We start from the raw sequence: 21902 nt of genomic DNA, 5'->3' as shown, positions 1-21902 counted from the left end.
TAGTGCCGCCTTTAATTAGTTAAACTTGTCGCACGGTGTCAAATCAGGGTTCCGGTGGATTGCGGCATCAAACTGGTTCCAGAAAGGCCGCCAGTTTTTCAGATGTCCGTTGAACTTGATCAGTTCCAGCTTTGGAAGTCTGACCTTCCTTGTTGATGCTGCCAGTCTGTATCCGTTTTCGTTCAACTGACTGGCAATGGCGGAATGCCCCGCTCCCGTCGAGCACCTTAACTGGCTCTTCAGCTTGGTTAAGTATACGACGATCTTGTCTGCGTACTCAATGACTTGTGCGAATTCCGCATCCCCGTCTTGTTCCGAAACAAGCGGTTCGATAGAGTCGACGTTGTTAAGTTGGCCCTGAGCTAGTGACAGACGCTCGATGAGCATCTCTAGCTCAGCTACGTTCGGTCCTGGGGCCCTTAGCAACCCTTCCGCGTCGTTCACCAGTCGAGTTACCTGTGACCGGATGGCCTTGCGCTTTTTCTTGAGGACTTCCATTGTACGTGAAGAGTCACTCACGTTCCAGCTTCGAAGTATCCGCAGCGATGTCACTCCCGGGTTTCGGCACCAAATTTTCGTTGCGGTCGCTGCGGGTCGTCACAGTAATCGCTCCATTTTCACACAACGAGCAACACTTTACTATCTACACCGCTGAGAATAATACATCGACATTTTTCAAGCTTGCAAGGCCAAAACGTTCAATCGTTCACGTTTCAGTCACTCACGTTCGTTCGTCGTCGTTCTTCTTTTTCTTTCCCCGTTTTCCTTCGTACCCACGTGCCGAGGCCTCTTAGCAGACTTCTTTCTTTTCTGCTTCTAATCCCTGTTCGTCTAGCACCAACAGAGGTTTATCCAACATTAGTTGCAACAGCCTCCCAGCTATAGATGAGAAATTTAACCAGTGCAGTACAACCGCTAGACTGGGGTCTTTAACGTGCAAGACGGAGTAGTGATACACGACCGCACGCCGGTACAATGCTCATCCAGATCGAAACGGGCAGGGGTGGTGATCGAACCCAGGATCCTGGGTTCTGCAGCGCGAGCTTTCGCTTCACGTACTCCGAGCTGGTGTGCGTTAGCCCACTCGGCCATCAATCACCTGTTTTTCAACTTTTTATTAAAAGTATGTGTATTTACAAAGTTTATAAATGATCACATTGGTTGCCAGACACTTCTCATGTCAGTGAGCACTGTTTGACGGGCGAAGACCGCGATTCACACACAGAATCAAAATGTAACACGCTCGATCAATTCTCTGTAGCGTCACATGCACCCCAGCGACTCGCGCAGTTGCCCGCTAATTCTTATTTACCACTGAGCCTTCAGAGCGCGGTTATGCAAACGCGCTCCAGATAGCAACCAACACTCAAGCCCTTGTTGCTCCGTCCCCTCAAGAAGGCTGCTCACGTACTGAAAGCCGTCGCAAAAGTGCTGCTACACGGGCTTGGATCCCTCTCGGACCTCCAAGTGATCCGTCCTCGACCGCCACAGCGCATATAGACCGAGGAGGGCCAGCAGCTCCCATGCCCTGCTCTGCGCACTGTCGCCGAAAAGCAGAAACTTCGCGCTCTTCCACTCTACGAAAAGATTTATCTTCAGCACTGCTCGAAGGTTTGCCCCAAAAATCTCCGCATTCATACAATAAAAAACCCATGCTGAAGTGTTTCGGGCAACAGACACAACGTACAATTGTTTGACCGAAGGGTCAAAGAAGCTTTTTTTTCACCAGCCACGTCTTGACCGGCAGCATTTCGAATTGGAAGCGTAGAAAATAATTATTCAGAGCCGTTCTGACAGGGTATCTACGTAAGCGACGAAATACATCCGATTTATCCGCACTTCCCGTGAAGCTGCGATAAAGTGGGGGCAGTGTGAGCAAATCAACTGTGTCCCAGTAAACAGCCTTTTTTTTACTTTCTGCAAGTACCCGTCGAAAAAGCGAGCACGGAAAAATTCCTTCGCCTCTGCTATTTCCCGATAGAATTTCAGAACACGTGCCCGGAAGTCCCCAGTGTCTCCCTCGAGCCACGGCCCTAAAAAGCTTCCTCCTAGCTCTTTAAACGCAGAAATCCCGAGGGGATTGCCTTGATCCCGAAAAAAGAGGAAGCGCTGTACTTTCAGCTTAAGTTCTACGTTTACAAGACCCAAGCCTCCTTTCTTCTGGCTTACAAATGGGTTGTCACGGCTCATGCGTTCAAAGCACGAGTCCCACATAAACGTTGCAAACAATCGATGAACCTTCGCCACGTCACTTTGGGGGCACGGCAACACTTGTGCGGCGTACCAAACGGTCGGGAAAAAAAACAGAGTGGCAAATAAATGCGCGATTGAACAAAAAGAGTTCCCTGGCATGCCAGTCAAGCACCTTGGTTCTGAGGCGATTAATGTCCAAACAACCACATCGGCCACTCAGTTGCTCTGCGGTCAAGCTGAACCCTAGATAGTTCGACACACTCGTCGTCCAGGTGGCACCGAGAAACTGCTCCGGTCTCAAATCCCAGTCTCCAAGCCAGGCGCCGACAGATTTTGTCTGTGTTCATCACCGCACCCGAGACACTGCAAAAGTCTGTGATGTGTTGGGTTACAGCGCGCACTTGCGTACTTGGCGAGCACAACACTGTGACGTCGTCCGCGTGAACGAGCACTTTAAGCGTACCCGACGTCAGGAACAGCCCACGAAAGCTCGCTTCACCGATAATGGCCCTTCACAACGGTTCCAGCTACAATGCGAACAGAGAGGCGACATCGGACAGCCCTGTCGCACGGATCGGGTAACTGCGATGGGAGCCGTCTTGATGCCGTTTACCACGAGCCGCATCGTGCTGTCACGGTAGCACAGCTGCACATACCGTAGCAGCCGCTCCGATCCCACACTCCTCCATGAGTCCGAAGAGGAACGAATGGCGAACCCGGTCGAAGGCTTGCTCAGATCTGCCACTGGACGCTTGAACTCCTGCGCTGCCTCGCACACGATTCGCATCGCGTGCAGGGTAGTGCTGATGGTCTGTCCCTTGATGCCGTAGGCCAGGTGCTCCCCGACGACGTCACGTAAACCCCATTCCAGCCGCTTTGCCAGAATCTTGGATAGGATTTTATAGTCGCTTGATAGCAGACTGATGGGCCGGAAATGGTCGACCTTCAAGATTCCCATCGAGTTTTTTTTTTTTTTTTTTTCTGGATGAGCACCGTTACCGCTTGTCGCATGAATGGCGGCAGCAGTCATCGCTTCAGTGCGTCGGCGTACACGTCTCGCAGGATAGCACACAGCTGGGCTGAGAACGTCTTCTAGAACTGGCTCCCGAGCCCGTCCACTCCTGGCGTCTTGCGCGGAGCTACTGCCTTGATGGCCTCCTTGACCTCTGATGCCGTTATTTTTCGGTTCATTTGTTCTCGGACCTTTGTGGATATCTTGGGCAGCGCCACTCCAGTCGTTTGGAGAACGCCGTCGTCTTCCACTCTCGTTAACAGGTCGGTGTAGGCCTGCAGAAACGCGTCTTCAAATTCTTTTTGCCGGGTTGGAGCTACTTGGAGCTTCTCGACCTTATTGCGGAAAGAGTGTTGGCGTTCCTTCGGCTTGAATATTTTGCTGGGTTCTTCATCTCTCTCGAGGAACAGCGTTCTGCTTCGGACCATGGTGCCGCGGTACTCCTTCTCGAGGAGCTCCAGAATTCTGCCCTTGCAATCGCGGATACCTTGAGTGAAGAGTCCCGGGGAGCGGTTTTCCTCCGCGATAAGAACTTTCTACGGTTTTCGTCAAGCGGCGCTTATCCGCCCTTTCGCGCGCCGCGTTTTCCCGGTTGTGCCGGAACGCTTTGAGCTTGACGTGGTCTTTCAGCTCCTCCCAGGTTACCACGTTCATGAGCGCACCTCCTGTTTTGCCCTCAAGGAGGTCCTTTTCTTTGTGCAGAGTTGTTCGTCCTCAATGAGGCTTTCGTTTAGCTTCCAGCCGCTCCACCATGAGGACTCCTCGATCCACAGCACAGGTCTACCCAGCGTTACCGTGACCAGAGCATGGTCTGAGAGAATAAAACTTCTAACACAGGCGTCGTTGCTAAAAAGTCTCCCAAGAGGTAAATACGACCTAGTCGAGCATAGTAATTTACTTTCCAATACGTGTACATTGAGTTGGCTGTTTCCTCGTTGTCCTTAGCGTCCACCAAGTCAAAGTCGTGCAGCAGTTTTCGCAGTTCCGCCCGGCTGACGTCCGTTTTCAGCCGCTTCGTGCAATCCCTCTCGGCCAGCACACAATTAAAATCGCCAGCGATAATCGTTCAACAAGGTGTGTCGAGGTACTGGCGACGATTTTTTTAAAAAGTCCCTTTGCTCAGTCACGTCATTAGGTGCATACACAGATACAAGCTTGTGAAGCTGCCCACAGTAGCATTCCTACAGCGCACACACGTCCGTTCCTGTCTCCCTTCCACTCGGGGCAGATTGCGATGCCTCTCCTCTTGCGAATCATTATCGCCGTTCCTCCGCTCTGTCCAATTGCCCTCGACAGGAAGATGACGAAGTGACGATCAAAAAAGCGCGTCATCTCCTCCACTTGACCGCCTGTGGCAATCTAGGTCTCTTTAAAAAATGCGACATCAACACGCTCGTGCAGAATAATAAAGTCCAGCACCCATTGCTTTCTTCTCTCCACAAGACTGACACAATTGAGGGTTGCAAACCTGAGGGGTCGCATTTTGTGGAAAAAGGGGGTGCGGGTGAAGCCATGCGACGAGAACACTGTCAAGAGATGAGCACGGAGCAAAGAAAAAAACAAAAAAAGAAGTGACCTACGGAGGGGCTGGCCGGCGTCGCTCTTCCGTCGGGATGCGCGGCTTTGGGTTAAAGCGCTCCCTCCGTGTGATGTTCCTGTGCCACTTGAACTCGGAGCGTGCTGATGCTACCCCTGGCCGCATGGTGGTTTCACTTGCGTTGCTAAGGTCGGAGTTGTCGTCGCTCAGGCTGGCCTGGCTCGTGTCTTTTGATTCTGGGGCTTGGATGGCCTCTACGTCTTTTAATATATACATTCAGACGTCGCTCGATACGACAGGACTGCTGCTCGACGCTTGCGAAGTGTCGGGTTTCACGGCGTCCCCTCGGGCTGCAACTATAGAGAGTGCACTTCCTTCTATACATCGACTGGGGCCTCTTTCGCACTGGCTGTGGCAGAAACCTCAGTTTCGACGTCTCGTGCGGCCTCCTCTGCCCCTTCCACGTCCATGTTGAGGACACCATCTCCATCCGCCACCACTTCCTGTGTCACTGTAGCGTAGGTACGGACGCAGTTGTCTCGCTCGTGTCCAAAGCGATGGCATTCGTCGCATCGCGGTACACGACACTGTCGTAGAATGTGTCCCGTACCTTTGCAGCGTAGACATAATGAATCACGTCCCGGAATCACGACCAGAACGTTGCCACCACCAATTCTCAACTGGTGCGGAAGGCGTTATAGAGCGACGCCCTCCTTTAGGCTTAACCGTACTGGTCTGGTCGTCGACTGGACGCCGGTGAATCCTTCCGCCTTCCATTTTTCACGATTCAGGTCCTGAACCTTCCCAAAGGGTTCTAGGGCCCTCCTGACGGTTTAGTCTGATACGTGGGGGAGCCAATGCAATTTCATGCGGACGTCCGCGTTCTCCGAGTCCACGACGACGCAATGCTTGCCCTTTACCTCCAGTTGCTTGTCGGTGATCAGGCGCCGCTCGGCGTCCGACGTCTTGAAGGTCACCATCCAGAGATGATTCATTTGGTAGGCGCCGAGCGCCTCGATGTGCCCAATCACACCAAGACATTCCATCTCGGCCCTTAAATCACCCATCTGGTATGGGCGAGCACTCACGTCACCGTACAGCAGCACAGAGTTGCGCACAATGGTTCCTGATTACAGGGGAGGCAGAACGATACGATAATCCGAGTGATTATCGTATCGTTTTGAAGCGAATGAAGCAGGCGGTGCCAACTTCATTTCACAATCTCCTTCTCTTTCTTTCTTTTGTTTTATTTTTGTCGCAACTGAGGTAAAACTTTTCTTTAGAGCAAAGAAGCTCGGGGGTAGTTTTGAGAAAGTTAATGCAGTTATTCTGCCAGGGTTGAACAAATCTTCATTGCTGGCGGAAATCCGTCAACTGTGCTTGAGGTCAATGCTATCTGAAAACGATTTGAGCTCTTTGCAACGCGTGAAAAATATTGCCCGGGCCACAGTTTCCTTTAGAAGAACACAAAGCTTTCTATCAAACAAAATATTTTTGGCCAGTAACAAATAAATTTAAAAAAAACTAACCTTGAGTCGCATGTATTGGTGTGGAGCAGTCTACCACTAAACAGCACAACTTCATGCGCATTCGCATCGAGAAAAAAAAATTAAAAGTGTGCTAAGAGATGAAAGGCATGACGGCTTAGTCCTTTGTCCAAGTTGGGTGATCGGAAGTCAGAAAACAATAAAGTTTCCGAATCCCACTTAGTGGCAGAGCTTCCATTCCCTGGAAATACTGAGAAACCTAAATTCAAGATATTTGACGCTTCCAAGGTGGCCGCGTGCACAGTGCTCCCAGACTACCAAGCGGTTTCGCACATCGTGTCATTACGGGGTCGCAAAGTACGGAATGATTTCGGAATCATTCCAAATCCAGAATGGCAACTCCGCAACACTGATACAAGCTGCAACTGGTTCAGAGCTTGCACTTGCGGACGGTGTCACGGAGTGGATGTTTGAGGACGCGCCGAAGGAGGTGGTCGCCTACGTATGGTCCGCAAAGGATACTTTCTGTTAGACACAGGTTGTGGTTTCCAACAAAACCTTTCTATTACCTCTAGGCAACCGTGGAAGGTGCCACGAGGCAGCCGTCGGACGGTGTGCAGGAGGAGGTGGTCGCGTATGTGTGGTCTGCAAAAAGGGTTTTTTTTTTTTTTTTGTTAGACACAGGTTGCTCTTTTCAGCGGAACCTTTTTCTTACCATGGGCAACCGTGAAAGGTGCCAAGGGGCAGTCATCAGAGGATACGTAAAACGTGGTGGCTTCCATGGGGTATGGAAAAAGGTATTACCGGGCGAACAGTGTGTCACTCGGTGAACCGAAGGCACAGCTGTCTTTGTTAGCCTCTTTCGTTAAGGGTCCGTGAAGTCTCGCGCCGTGAAGTGATCACTGCCAGAGGTGATACTTCACATATATACCTCACTAGCCGCTTTATCCAGGAGGTTCTCTCTGCCGGAATAATTGATTCAGGCCTTAGACTTGTAACATGCATTGTGGTTTATTATGATTAAAGGTGCATCATTGCCAAAAAAACAAAAATGCCTGACCATAATGGTGCGTATATCATGTTGTCACATGGGAATTATAGTAAAGTAATGTTGCTTGAGAGGGTAGCAGTTATTTCATTAAGGTGCACATAGACTAAAACCTTTTCACTCATTGCTTATAGGGTTGCCAACTGCCCGGTTTTCGACGGGCAAGGCCGGTTATTTTTATTACTTGCCGGTTGTCAGTCCGTACTAACACACCGTCAGTAATTTGCCAGTCTTTTATCTATCGTACTATGATACTTTTATTATTTATAAATGTCAATAATTCTCAAAAAAGACAACACAACTACCACCAGGAGTTATCGTCAATGGTAAAACTATGCCTAACAAAACAGTGGAAAAGGAACAGAATATTTTGAAGGTAAAACGCAAGCAGAGAGGCTTGGTTACAAGATGACATTTCCAGGGTAGCTATTATATAATATGAAAATAGAGAAGGGGATTTTCTAATTCTCATTACATATTTCCAATCATCAGTTTGTTCTGCAACTTCCCTACTTCCCCAGATAACTCACTTTTTTTGCCATTTTTTTCTCGGAGAAAGCTGGCAACAGCAATTGCTCAAGGCTTGTGCTGTGTCACAAAAAGTAAGGTAGTAACACAATCACTATTATTCTGAACGCAAGAGGTCAGTGCATTACGAAGGCCGATATTTGTTTGACAAACAGGCACTAGTAAATGGTCTATCTTCCACGAAAATGTCTATGCTCGCAAGTCTGTGTATGCTTTAGATCAACCTTGCGAATCCCACACTTTTAAAACATATAAAACAAATAATCGAGCTTTTGTGAATATCTTGCTTTAGAACTTTAGAAAATATTTAAAGAAATCTGCTACTCAAACCCAACTTGTATTACGTATGCTTTCTGCGGCTGGTGAACAATGGCCTTTTAGTCCCCCACAGTGCAGTCGGAATGAAATTGAAGGTTTTTTGAGTTGCACTGAGCAGAAATCAAGCTATTTAGAGTTATCAACTGAGTTATAAAAAAAAAAAAGATTTTGGTTTCAATTTAATCACTTTCAACTGAACTGCGCATTCGGCATGTTGTTAAAACAAAAATACAGGAGGAAACCACAACCTACTTGTCGTCCTGTGGAATCCGAAAGAACTTTCTTCCCGATCTTTTTCGCGTTCTTCCAATGTTCCTGCACCAGGCTACGCAACAGTAGCTGCCGTAGCCAAACATTCCGGGGGCTTAAAATAGAAAACAAACTTAACATACTTGTCATCGTGAGATTATACGAAACTGTACTCCATGTCACAGGTTGTGTGCAGAGCCGTGAAAACAATGGGCTTATGCAACAGGCTGCTGCGCAGAGTTACGCCCGCGCTCCGTTTTTGATAGCACTGAACACATCTTGTGAGATGGAGTATGGTGCCTATCCTTTCTTAAATATTATGAAAAAAATATCCTTGCGACAAGAAACCCCCACAAAGTTCGAGGTTAGCATACACAAAGATGGGCAACGTGGAAGCTTGACTTGCACGTCACAGTCACGTAATACAACGACATGCGTTCAGCACGTGCAGCACGCGCGTGGAGCTTGCTCACGCGAGAAAGGCCAAGTCAACATTCATATGCCCTGCCTGCAACTGCGCGCACCTTTTCATTGCACACTGTATTAGCGACGTTCGCGAACAAAAGCGTCGTTGCGATCAGCTTTCCACGATTGGCCAAACCACGGGCAAAAGAGCGCTGTTAGGCTGTCAACTTCGACGGTATTAATTTCAGATTGTAATGGCTCCTAGCTTCCACTGCGCATTTTAATCACACCATCGAACTTGTCATCACAACTGATGGTAAGTAGGCAGGGTAAAAACTCGTGATGTCAGGGCGAGTCAAATCGTGACGTCACGGATGAAAACCATGAGAGGGCGCCACCGAAACATCTCAGCGCTAATACACTGCAGTACTCGCTGCTCTTTTCCAGCACAGAGAAGAGAGAGAGGAAATATTTATTGTAAGACAAACACCTCGCCCGGTGCTCGAGGAGTAGATCTATACCACCCTTCCCCAAGAAGGTTGTGAACGTGCTGGATCAGGAATATTAGTAGAGTTCGTGTTGGTGTTCTTTTGGTGGGGCAAGCCAGCTCTCCCAAGAGGTAGGGCGTAGGTTGGGGGATGGGGGGGGGGGGGGGGGGGGGGTTATAAAGTTCTAGATATGAGTGGTCTCTTGTGCGGATATTCCAACATCGTCTGTGCGGGAAAATCGAGGCAGGCGTGCGCAGTTCTTTAAGAATAACTGCTCGGGCTTTGTGTAGTTGCTTGCGGTGTTCACGTGGGTCATGGGATTCAGGCCAGAGGGTGGGAGGCCCCGGATTTCCTTCAGCGTGGGAGAGCGCGTGCACTCTTGAATTTTCTCCCAAGCCCTGATGGCCAGGAATTCATTGAACGGTGACGAGTTGATGGGGGTGAGTGGTAAAGTGTTCTTGGAAGGGAAGAAAAAGACGGGTGCTTTTGGCTTGACGCATACGTCACGTTCAAATGCACAAAACCAAAACCCCACAAACAAACAAGCTAAGCACATCATGACTTACCAATTTCACAAGGAAAGAATGTCTGGAAATTCTCTTGAGACGACAAGTCAAAGAACCCACTAAACACTCGACGGCAAACACAGGTCATGGAGCCGAAGTAGCCTAAGCAACCGCCGTTCGTAGTGTTGACGGCTCCAAAGCCATCCTTCGAGCCGCGGCCATAGCCGCAGCAGTTTGATCTTTCTGGCGGTAGTCAAAACGATATTTTATATTAAAAGATTACACTTTCAAGAGAGGCTATATATTCAAATTATAATTACATTACAACCGACTAAATGAAATACCACTGCTGCGTGGATTAGCGGCTGGTGGAGTCCCTAGCTCGGTCACGAAACGGCTCGAGTGACTACTCTACGTTTTCTAAAAGTTTTTTTCTTTTTTTTTTCGATTACATATTACAAAAAAAAAAAAAGAGAAACCTGTACATAAACTACTCAACAAAAAGTCAATGCTTCGATACGCTGGGACGCAAAGGTGATACAAATTTCGTCATTAACACGTGACCCTCAGGCGTCAAACGAGGGTTGTCCTTCCTGCAGGCATTGCGCGTTTAGTTTCGATATCGACAGCCGTCGTGATGTTACAGAAAAGTGACGTGTCTCACTTGATCATCGCGACATATTCCGGTGCGCGGTCGAGGATGCTTTCAGATTGCAGGTGATCCCGAGGCTTGTCAGTCGTCATTCCAGACGGCAGCTGCCGATGCCCACTTCTTTGTAACCAGCGCGTTGGCGTAAAGAAACCCCTCCCTCTCGTTTCCGCAGGACACATTTGTTGCCAAATGCGAGGAGTGCATGAATGTAACGGCTCTGGTGGCAACTCCGGAGATTACCGACCCTGCACTGGAGACCCCGGCCCACAAGGACCGAGAGAACTACCCGTTTTCGTCCCGGGTAAGTACTGGCTCCAGCCACGTTTTCGATCCTGGTAAGTGCTGGCTGCCAAGCTGGACAGGCACGTAACGTTGGAGCTCATCAGCCACGCATTTCATCTCTCTGTGCTTTTTTTTTTTTTTTTTTTAATTGAGCGTATAAAAGCCTGCCTTTATTTCGCATAGCTACCCTACCGAAAAACCCAGTATAACTTTTCACTCTCTGGATTATGGAACTGGAAATCTATTTCTAGAAACCTGAAATCCAGAATGCCAGAAAAAGGAATAATTTCGAAAAACCTGAAATCCAGATAGAATCCAGAACAATTTACATATCCATAATTGAGATAGCGAAGGGTTACACTGTGTTTTACGGTAGCGTAAAAATTAGGTTTTGTCCAAGTTCGCAAGCTGAACTTCAATAAAACAAATATAAACGAACTTCAGACACACCAGCAGCGCGGCTGCGAGACTATTTTCACTACACTGTGCAATTTTCGAGGCAGCTCCATATTTCGTTACGTACAAGGAATATAGTTGTTTTCTGTTGGATGTCTGTTTTTACCGAATTTAGAGCAACACCCCCCGCCCTATGTAATGCCCTTGTGCCCTTAGGGTTTCTGAAATAAATAAACAAAAAATATGAACACACGAAAAGATGAACCCAATTTATATTTATAACATAAAGGTAAACTGAAGTAGTCCGTAGCTGAGAAGAAAAATACAGTTTGAAGCCGCTTCGTTCCTTCCAGGCCCGGTGAGTGCGAGGAGGTAGGGGGAGGGCGTGACGTCATCTCCAGAAATCTCGTTTTCTTTTTCTACTTTTTTTTGCTGCTAGATGACGTGTTTCGAGTCTACCACATAATGTGTTATATGGCGGCCCCTAACCGCTTCCGGCTCATGAGGCGGATCTAGAAAAGGCGAGTCCCCGCCGAACGCTGACTTCTGATTGATTGCACACAAGTGCTGGCCCAGCCGCACGTCTTGTTCCAGTAGGTGCGGGTTAAAGGGCCACGCGCAACCCCAAGATCGATTCTTCACTGCGATAGTGGAACACTTGGCGGGGTTCGCGCCGACGACCGCGCTCCATATCGGCGCGGGCCATTTTCGCCACCACCAAAACATTGCACAATGACGTCCCGGCGCTAACATCACGTCACATGTTACCTGGCGTCAGCGGATACCATAACGTGACATTGTCTAGTCACTTTGCACGATGACGCAATGGGACTTAGTGACGTCGGGTGACACCGTGAGTCGCATAATGTCATGACGTCACGTGGCACTGTAATGTCACGTGACATTCAAACGTCACGTGAGAATACGTCGTCTTGTGACACCATTACGGCACGTAGAAACAGACATGAGACTGCTGATAATGAAAACAATACAAACACGTTCTCGGGTGATAAAACCAATAAAGCTAGGTGGGTGGCAAGGCGACGAAGCCACGGGCGTGAAATTAGGTGGAGCTGCACGCTTGAAACTTAAGTTGGCGATTTTGGAAGTGTTCTTCAGTGACTACAAGGCGGTGTTAGTTTGTGTCTAATAACATTGCACGAGACGTTCAGACAACCACACCAACGACAGGGAACGGTTCATGCAGACACGGGCAGTTTTGTTCGTTCCCTGGATTTCTAACCTGGGCGCACGATTTTCAATGTGTTCTTCAATTACCATCAGGCAGTCCAAGTTTGTGTCCAATAAGATTGTTTAACCGATTTACGAAATGCTTTTTACTTAATACGCCCTCATTGGTTCCAAAGCGCTAAGAAATCTTCGTCCGGTGCGTTATTCGGTTTGGAGCAACGAGGGACAGTTTGAGTGAGTGACTCACACCTCATCCCGTGTGAGGTCATCTTCGTTAGAGTCCAATCAGCGAGCTCCGTAACCTTCGGCGCTAACTTTGTGTTTAAAGAGGTACCCCGGCGATTTCTTCATGGTCCCCGATTCGCCTGAAAATTTACTTGACCCATCAACGAATATCGCTAAATTAGTATTTCAAATATTAAGCCAAAATATTTTTTACGAAGTTATTGAATTTATAATTTCGGTCCTCACCGTATTCTCAAACTGAAAGGCTCTACTGGCAACAATGAAAAAGTAACGCCAATGAAAGTCATGGGTTCCTGCACATTTTGTTCCCGACCGATTACAAGCAGTTTCATAATCTCAAATGAATGCTTTGGACGCTCGCTCAAGTACCTGCACACCAGCACGAAACAAATCCTTGGCATGGTCTATTTTTGAGACTTCTCGCTCGACTCGCAAGCCTGCCTTCCACTGACGTCACGGCACTGAAGAGTGAGGCATATCTGAATGTTGATTTTTGCAACATTTTCATTTGCGGATTTCGCAATAACTATTATGAATTTCACGATTCCAAATAGCATATCGTAAAGGCGCCGGGTTTTCCGAAAATATAGTTGGTTCAGGTACTTGAAGAAATCGCCGGAGTACCCTTCTAACGAGTCTAGCGACCCTCGTGTGTAAGCGCGTGCAGCGTGCGCTTGAAGGTAACATGGCACACTAGCACTTGCACGTGCTTGCCCACACGAGCAGCACGCCCCCAGCAGTCGAAAATTTCAGAGGTAATGCCACGTCCATCGTTTCCGTTTTTTACCTTTCGCGCGCTTAGTGATTGGGGAGGAGATGGAACAGTCACGCCTCTCGCGGTACGCTTCAGCTGTACGGACAACAAACCGGATTTTCTTGATTGTTTTTGATCAGAGAAATCGAAGGGGACGATTCGAATGCCGCTCCTCCTGCGACCAAAGCACTGAGCAGAGCGGCGCGCTCGTGTCCGAACCGTCCATGACAAGGTTCAAATTCTTCGTAGTAAACACTGGGCTGTGGGGACAACAAGCTCGATAAAGCGCTCGCTACAGTTCAATTTCCTGCCCAATAGTATGAGGTGAAATGATTTTCAGGCTAAGATTAACTGGACAAAACATACGCTATAATTAACCTTCAACCCATCTTAATCCACAATCGGCCTCAGTTGAATGTCATGCAGAGATGAAGACCGAACAAGTGTCGCGCGCACGCCAGTGACGCCTGTGAAGTAGGTGACTAATGATACACATGGTCGCTTCCACAAGTCTCACAGTTAGTATTCTTGACTCTTTGTTGGTAGTAGTTTTTCCTCTCCCCTTGAGAGAGTTGCCTGCTAAACTCGGGTTCAGGTTGTAATTCTTGAAATACTCTGTTTTAGAAATGTTTCTCTTTCTCTCTCTCAAACACGTTTGTCATTCATCCAGACGTCGCGATGAGAGACCTGCTGGAGGAATCAGAAGGGTAGAGTACACTGCGCGCCACTGTTAGCGCGAACACGACTTCGGCGCTTTCTGGCATCTTACTTAGAAAGGCTATTGGGGGCACATCAAAATTTACCACTTACACCAGTACCCTAACTGACCACTTTCAACAGCTATAGTAAACTTGGATGAGTCCTTCAATAGTGAGAAAATACCAGAGAAAACCGCCGATAACTTGTTCGTGCTATCAGGGCCGCAAAATGTAGATTTCTCTCAAAGACTCAACTTCTTCAGGGCGGATCTATCTTAGCGAAACATGTGGACTCTCCTCCTGAGGCTTTCCACAGGAGGTTCACTTTCGTATCTCTGCTAACAGCATCTGCTGTCTTCGCGCCTTAATTCTTTCAGCTGGACGTGGCGTTCTACATCGACACGACGAAGATGGCCGTCAAGGCGATGAACGAGGAAAGGAAGGCTAGCCGAATGCCGCCTGTCCTCGAGTTCCAGACTTGTTCTAACACGACCATTCCGACGTCTTTCATGGAGAAGCGTAAGGACATCCAACTGGAGACCACCATAAAAGAAGTGAGCTACGCCTGTTACAACCAGAGACGGTAGTGAGGACAGTATAACGGATCGAATGTTTAGGCACCAACTTTTTTGGGTGATGAAAAAAACGGCACAAAAAAGTTTTGTAATAGAGGCCTGTCGGCACAATGGTTGGTTCATGGGAAGGTCGAGGGAATAGTCTGTCATCGGCTTTGAGATTCACATAAGAGGCTCTCTGTCTTTACAAGGGCTGAATTGCTTAAAAAGGCTTTCAGTCGAAGCCTCCCTTGTAACTTGCCTTTTTTTATTCAGCCAATGGATCTCATTTGGTATGCATATAGCTCGCCGTCTCAGTCATTCGAGCAGCTTCCGGTAGTGACAAGTCGGCATGGTATCTCTCCAGACGGAAACGAAACACCGTATGTCTGTGGCCAGGCCATGCGGCGCTTCACGCAAGTTACGCAGTTAGATGTGTACGTCAGGCACTGGGCAGTATATTGTCACTCGCATCATTAGACATTCGTAGCCTCCCTCACAACGCCTTGCGTAACTTGAAGCTTGATGGCAATATCCAGTTCAAATATCCAAACCTGCAGTAATTTTGTATGGCTTTAGTATATTCTCTATATAATCGACGTGTTCTGCCAAAACCTCCTCTATACTCACGAAGCCTGGCAGTTCGACGACGGAGCCATAGAGTGCCCGGTCGCAGATTTGGAGCACAAGGATCTGGTAGCAGAGAGCATTTCTCGAGGAACCTGGTATTCAGCGCACAGCTTTTGCAGCGGCGAGGACCCGAAACATGGTCTTCAAACCCGACGATAAAAGAAGCGGTAGCGCGAGGAACGCGAGGAGCACGAGCGGACATTCCATCGCTGGGGAGAAGTGTGTTTCGGCGTCTCCCCGCAGCGGCGCGCCCGTTGCACGTCTCTCCTCTCATCCGTTGTCTGCAGCTCTGCCTTTTCACTTTTGGCGGCCACGTCTCGTGGCGATCTGCCAGGCTTTCTCAGTAGAGAGGAGGCTATGGTTCTGCCGATACTTCCTCCTCGGCCCACGTAGATACAGTGACTGGGACCTACGGAGAGAAGCATGCGAATGACGAGGCCTAAAAAAATCTTTTCGACAGTCTGCACCGGGATTCCGGGGACGTGACAGCTCGTATTCAAAGTCCCAGTGCAGATTCGCTTGCGAGTAAAAGCTGATTTGGGGCAACTTTCATTCGAGGAACTTCCACCTTATATCATACAGCGATTCGCTCGCGGGCTTGCGGAAAATAGATGCGCCAGAACATTACAGACTGTGTCAACGTAAAGTGGAAAGAACGGATACAAAAAGGGGAAGAAGAACTATTGTTAGAAGAGTGAAGGAGAGGTCTCTGTTACAGAGAATATGTTGTCTCCTCTAGTGGGTATAGGTGACCGAGTGTGTGACCACGGCTGGTTTGTGGCTGTGGTGTGACCGCGCGTCAACTCTCTCGCAGACGTGAACCAGTCTCTGCGATTTGCGGAGAGAGCTCAGCGCAACACCAGGTCAAAAAAAAAAAGCTCTATCTACGGTGACACTTAGCGCAACGTGTTACACATTGGTGTCTTGCACATAGTCACATCCCGGACTGCAACTCTGTCACGAAGTCCGTGGGCCAGTTTGTCATTTTCACGTTATTTTTACTAATTAACAAAGGGCACAGCTCATGTATGTACAAACAAAAAGAAAAGATAATTCGGTCGGTTGACAGGCGAAAGGGCCACGCGTGGTGTAAACGTGATCAGGAAAGGCGACCACAGGGTTGAGGATAAAAATTGAAACGTATTTATTGCCTTGGCAAGGCGACAAAAACTGAGCTCTCTAAAAAACACTAGGCGACGCGCGCTCGCGAAAAGACAAACAGAAAACCAAAGAGTAGGTCAATACATAGCCGCATACTCAAAGCGCACAGGCGCAACAAAGTACAAGGGATAATAAAAGTCTTCTCTGTCGTCGTCGCTGGTCCAGGGGGATGAAAACCTCCTCCATGGTCTTGGTCAAGTCCGTCGGATGATTTTCTCTCGCGCACTTCCTCACACACTTACACCGCAACACTGGCATGCGCAGTGCTGCACAGAAACCAACTGAACTCGAGGAGCAACAATGGCGTTCCAACGGCGGGCTCAACTGCCCGTCGTCTTCAGGACCGCAGAACGGGAGAGCAGCGTCTCCGACTGCTCTTGGGATTCCGTGCCCCCGCCAGTTCAGCTCTCTATATAAGAACTATCCGCTATCCGGAGACACTCACTTAGACGAATTGGAAACGAGCTTCTTAGCTCCAATCAAAGCTCTGTTTTTCGGGTTACAAAAAAACAACACAGGATCAATTTTAACTTCATCTAGCTTCAACAGCGTCACTGGGCGGTCGGGACGCGGTCACCCGACAGCCGATACCATGAATTCAACGCGTACAGAAAGTGGCCTTGCCGCTAACGAGCTGTACCCAGACCGCTTCCCTTCGGCATACCCAGAAGGGGCGCGACCGAACACAAACCAAGCACAAACAAAACAAACCTTCAATTTTGGCTCTGACGCGTATACACAAAGCGGCTTGAACGTAAAGAAACCAGACCGCGGCAAGTTTCCCTTCGGTACATTCGGCGTGGCACAACCAGACACGCACAAAAAGCCTTCGGTTTTCCGTATGACGTGTACAAAAGGCGGAGTAGACGAGGCAGTGCCCTGTCGCTTCTTTTCGGGATACGCAGCATGCCTCAACAGACCGCCCACACAAAAAAAAAAATATAGCAATAACGACTAAACAAAAACACTCACACAAAAAAAAAAACTTTGCGATTCGTGTCAAACTTATAAATTTAAATTAGGCATGTGCGAATAGTGAATTTTGAGTTCGGAACGAAGTCGAACCGAATAGTTTTTTTTTTGCCGAATATCTTCGAATCGAATATCGAATAGTTTCTGCAAGTCTTTCACTACCGCGCACCATGCTTAAACGAAACTTTAGCTGAACTCGTGAAGATTGTTTCTAACCTTCCCCTTGCCACTTCAAAGCCCAGTTCATTTTAATATAACTCTATGAACTGTGGCATGTAAACGACAGATCTTTCACAGCTGTCCTAATCGAGCGTATTCATAAATATGTCTGCTATATGCAAATATACTTACTTATAAATAAAATCTAAAAAAAAAACAAAAAAAAACAGACACGTTCAAAAAAGGGTTTCTGGCCGGTGCATTTTCAGTGTTCGTGCGTATGGTGCATGATTTGCTCGCTTTGCGAAGCGACGAACATGGGCGTGCTGGGCTGAGGAGGTCACACACTGGGCTGAGGACTTGTGAATATTGGTATACCTGGGGACAACTTTTCTTGGCAATGAAGTCAAAGCTATGAGTACCCCTGCGCTCGCGCACTTTGAGTGCCGATCACAGCTGTGCTCACGCGGTCTTCGCTTCTCCGGAAATGCCAGAAAACGTTGTCCCCGAGTATAACATTTGCATAATCGGAGCGTTAGTCCCGTGAAGTGCGCTTCTCTGCGAGCATTACTGCACTACGGGGATGCTATACTCGCGAAAAACGCCAGCTGCGTTGGCATTACTTCGCCGCAGTGCAAGGGTGTTCGGTGAGAAGCGCACTCAACGGGACTAACCCGCGGCGATCAACACGTCGAAAAGTACGAATATCGCAGTTCACCTCGAAGCGAATATTGAATAGCGTATTATTCGGAATTACTATTCGAAAATTTGAATATTCGCGACATACTATAATTGTTATATACTCGCGGACAATGAGTGTGATATCTCTGGCGCTCAGAGTACCAGCGTAGATCATAGGTTTCGGTACGAACGTTCTCGGGGCTCGGAGGAAGAAGAAAGAGGTATCCGGAAAAGGCCAGAAAGGGGGCCGAAATTTCACTCGGGCTTCGCACATCTCCCGGCAGAGGCATTCTCAGTGTAGGGCTCCCGCTCAGGCGCGGTGGCGCGCCGTGCGGCCTCGAAAACCTTTGCGCGAATAAGGACGCTTGCTCTAGCCCTGCCATATTGCGCGTCTCACGGCGTGTGCCAGAAATGCGGGCAAACCTTCGACACACTTGTTCCATGGCGAGGCGGCACCGTTCAGGCACCTGTCTCTTCTTCCACCTTAGGCCATTCAAGGTGTTAAGACTGCAGTTTGAGCGAGTGGTTGTTCTTACCACCGAGGCGACAGCGCACAAATGATGACACAATTTGCACAGGCACACAAAAATGGGGACACTCACACAGCGCTGACTAACAAAGCGAATGACAATGAAATAAAAAAAAAAAGCATTGTTAGTCAGCGCTGCCCAAGTGTACCCTGTTTTGTGTGCCTGTGAAAATTGAGTATGCCTTCATGTAACATCTAAGGCATTTAAGATGGTTCTATGGGCTAGTCGGTTCATACCTAATAATTATAAAACCGCGCACAAAAACACAAAGACAAGCAAGAGAAGTACAGTGCGCTCAACTTATAAATATAACCTACGAGCTGTTGCCGAAATTGGATATCACCGTCACCTTATGATGAGAACCATGATGCTGCACGGAATAAAACGGCTCTTTCCGAGACTCTCTCCACTCCCCGTCAAGTGGCACGACAAGTTGCCGTGTGTGTATCCGAAAACCGCCCAATTCTCCCCGAAACCAAGCGTAGCAAATCATAAGGCGCGCATAACGCACGCACGAAACATTCTGTGCTCCCCGGGTTGATCAAAATTATCGAGACCAGTTTGATATTTCCTCTCTGAAATTTTGTGCGTTGTTTTGATGTCGTTATTCCTGACCATTTTCCGGGATGTCGCAGTGATTGACCTCCGGTGCTCTTCGAAAACGCAGATACGCGAGTGTTTGCCAGCCTGTATAGAAGCAACGGTAAATCTCGAAATCAGCTGACCCAAAATCACCCCAATGCTCTACGTTTTAATTATTTGTTCCCATTAACTATTTCAGATGGCCTACGAAGGACCCTACGGGAAATACGTGTTTACAGGCACCTCAAGTGGCTACCAGAAAATAAAAATGACCTTGAAAAAAGAGTCGTTCAGGAAAGGGAGAAAAGTGGAGAGTGTAAAGGTATTTATTGTTTCTCTTGTTTTTTAAAGAAGGGTGTTGCTGCTGTTGTGTTGCAGAAACTCCGTGGAAAACCAAGATATTACCGGCCGTATTCCTCTCTGATCACCAATTGTAATGTCACTTCCTTTGAGACTCATTCACACAGTTGCGTTTGACTATGTTGCGAAGCACCGTGGTAGATAGTTTTAGCGCTCTGATAACGCTGCCCCATGACTACACGATGCATGTACAACGGTGGCGGCAGAGTATCAAATATTGTTATCGGAATACAAATATATATATATATATATATATATATATAAATAAAACTGAGAAGAAAAAAACCCTTAGTGAAAACAGCAACAACGGACGATTTAATCTGTGACGTTTCGGCCGGAGTCCGGTACACACACACACACACACACACACACACACACACACACACACACACACACACACACACACACACACACACACACACACACACACACACACACACACACACACACACACACACACACACACACACACACACACACACACACACACACACACACACACACACACACACACACACACACACACACACACACACACACACACACACACACACACACACACACACACACACACACACACACACACACACACACACACACACACACACACACACACACACACACACACACACACACACACACACACACACACACACACACACACACACACACACACACACACACACACACACACACACACACACACACACACACACACACACACACACACACACACACACACACACACACACACACACACACACACACACACACACACACACACACACACACACACACACACACACACACACACACACACACACACACACACACACACACACACACACACACACACACACACACACACACACACACACACACACACACACTGTAGTGTGAGCGGGGAAATATAGACAAGCGCAGCCGTAGTAACAATGTGAGAAAAAAGAGAAAGAGTGATAAGTGGTTTTTTTAATTAAGGGATAGGGAAAGGGAAAGAGACCTGTCGAAAAATTGGGCCAGGGGCGGGGATCGAACCCGCAACCATCGCCTATGTGCGTCCGGGCTACACCTTAACCGATTAGACCATCGCGGCTACTGGTTTCAGAGGACTCAATTTTTGACCAGCTCTCTATATACAGTTAGTTTAGAATTTGCTTAAGTGGGTGGACGATAGCCGTTTTTTATTTAATGGCATGCTAGTTCCGAGTTGCGGCAGTGACGTGGCACGTCATTTGAACTTGCAAATGTCAGAAAGGGCCCGTTTTCCAAGATATCTAGGAAAGCACTCTTAAATCTTAAAACTTGAAACATATATCAGCAACGGCTGTCGTCCACCCAGTTGAACGAATTCTAAACAAACCGTATACAGAGAGCTGGTCAAAAATCGAGTCCGCCGAAACCAGTTGCCGGGATGGTTTAACACTAATCGATGAAGGCGTCGCCCCGGATAAACGAGATGGCGGGTTCGAGCCCCGCTCGTGGCCCCAATTTTTCGCCAGCTCTTTTTTCCTAACTTTAATGCGAGAAATAGAACTTGCAACTCTTCTCGTTTTAATGTGTATTCTCGTTTTAATGTGTATTAAAACGAGAATTAGCATATGTAATTAAATTGCTGATCGTTTTAAGATATTTGTTTTAAAACAGACGTGAAAGCTAAACTAATCAGTTTGTGTAGGTGACTCATGCGGCCAGGTGGACATAGTATGCGAAGATAATCGTAGGGATCTGTAGGTTAATTAAATAAAATATGTTAATTCACGTTTTAATTATTGACAATGAACTTATGATTCTAATTCGAAACATGCTGAGCGTCATCAAAGATTACTAAACTGGTAAATAATCGAGATACTTGGAGCACGAGGGAAGGATGGTGGAGCGCTCAATATCCCACTGGTGCAGCAGGAGCAAGACTAGCGGTGCGATAAAGCACCCGCGCGGCTACTCCGTCTCTCATCATAGGCCCGGTCTTGTGCCTGTTACACGAGTGGGAAATTGAGCGCACAACTGCGCTTTCCACGCGCTCAAAGCATGTCTAAAAATCACTTATTTGGCGGTTCCTGAAGACGCTAAAAAGGAATAAGGCAGGGGCAGCATTTTACGCCGTTCTGAAAAAAAAAAACAAAAAACGCACAGTTTGGACGTGTCTCTAGGTTTTGGTTCCTTATCGGAGCGCACCTACGCGCCCGCGGTCCTGCTCCCCCGTCATCGCGGCGCGAAGTCACCCCCTCGCCTCCCTGGTAGGATGGAGGCAAGTATGGCGCACGTGTGTTATCTGTCTCG

General features: G+C 48.0%; 1 protein-coding gene across 1 annotated transcript in view; it reads left to right on the top strand.

Moving 5' to 3' along the window:
• The window catches only part of LOC8035248 (ionotropic receptor 25a), a 77141-nt gene that overhangs the window by 22444 nt on the left and 32795 nt on the right, over positions 1-21902 (top strand). The window contains exons 5-7 of the mRNA XM_042287467.1: positions 10596-10724; positions 14368-14544; positions 19459-19547. Coding sequence (XP_042143401.1) covers positions 10596-10724; positions 14368-14544; positions 19459-19547 — 395 coding nt within the window. The remainder of the gene's footprint in view (positions 1-10595; positions 10725-14367; positions 14545-19458; positions 19548-21902) is intronic.

The sequence above is a fragment of the Ixodes scapularis genome, unplaced genomic scaffold (assembly GCF_016920785.2).
Source record: "Ixodes scapularis isolate PalLabHiFi unplaced genomic scaffold, ASM1692078v2 PGA_scaffold9__187_contigs__length_104089568, whole genome shotgun sequence".
NCBI classification, from domain to species: domain Eukaryota; kingdom Metazoa; phylum Arthropoda; class Arachnida; order Ixodida; family Ixodidae; genus Ixodes; species Ixodes scapularis.
Note: the sequence above shows the minus strand (reverse complement) of the source record. Positions and strands in the feature narration are given on the sequence as shown.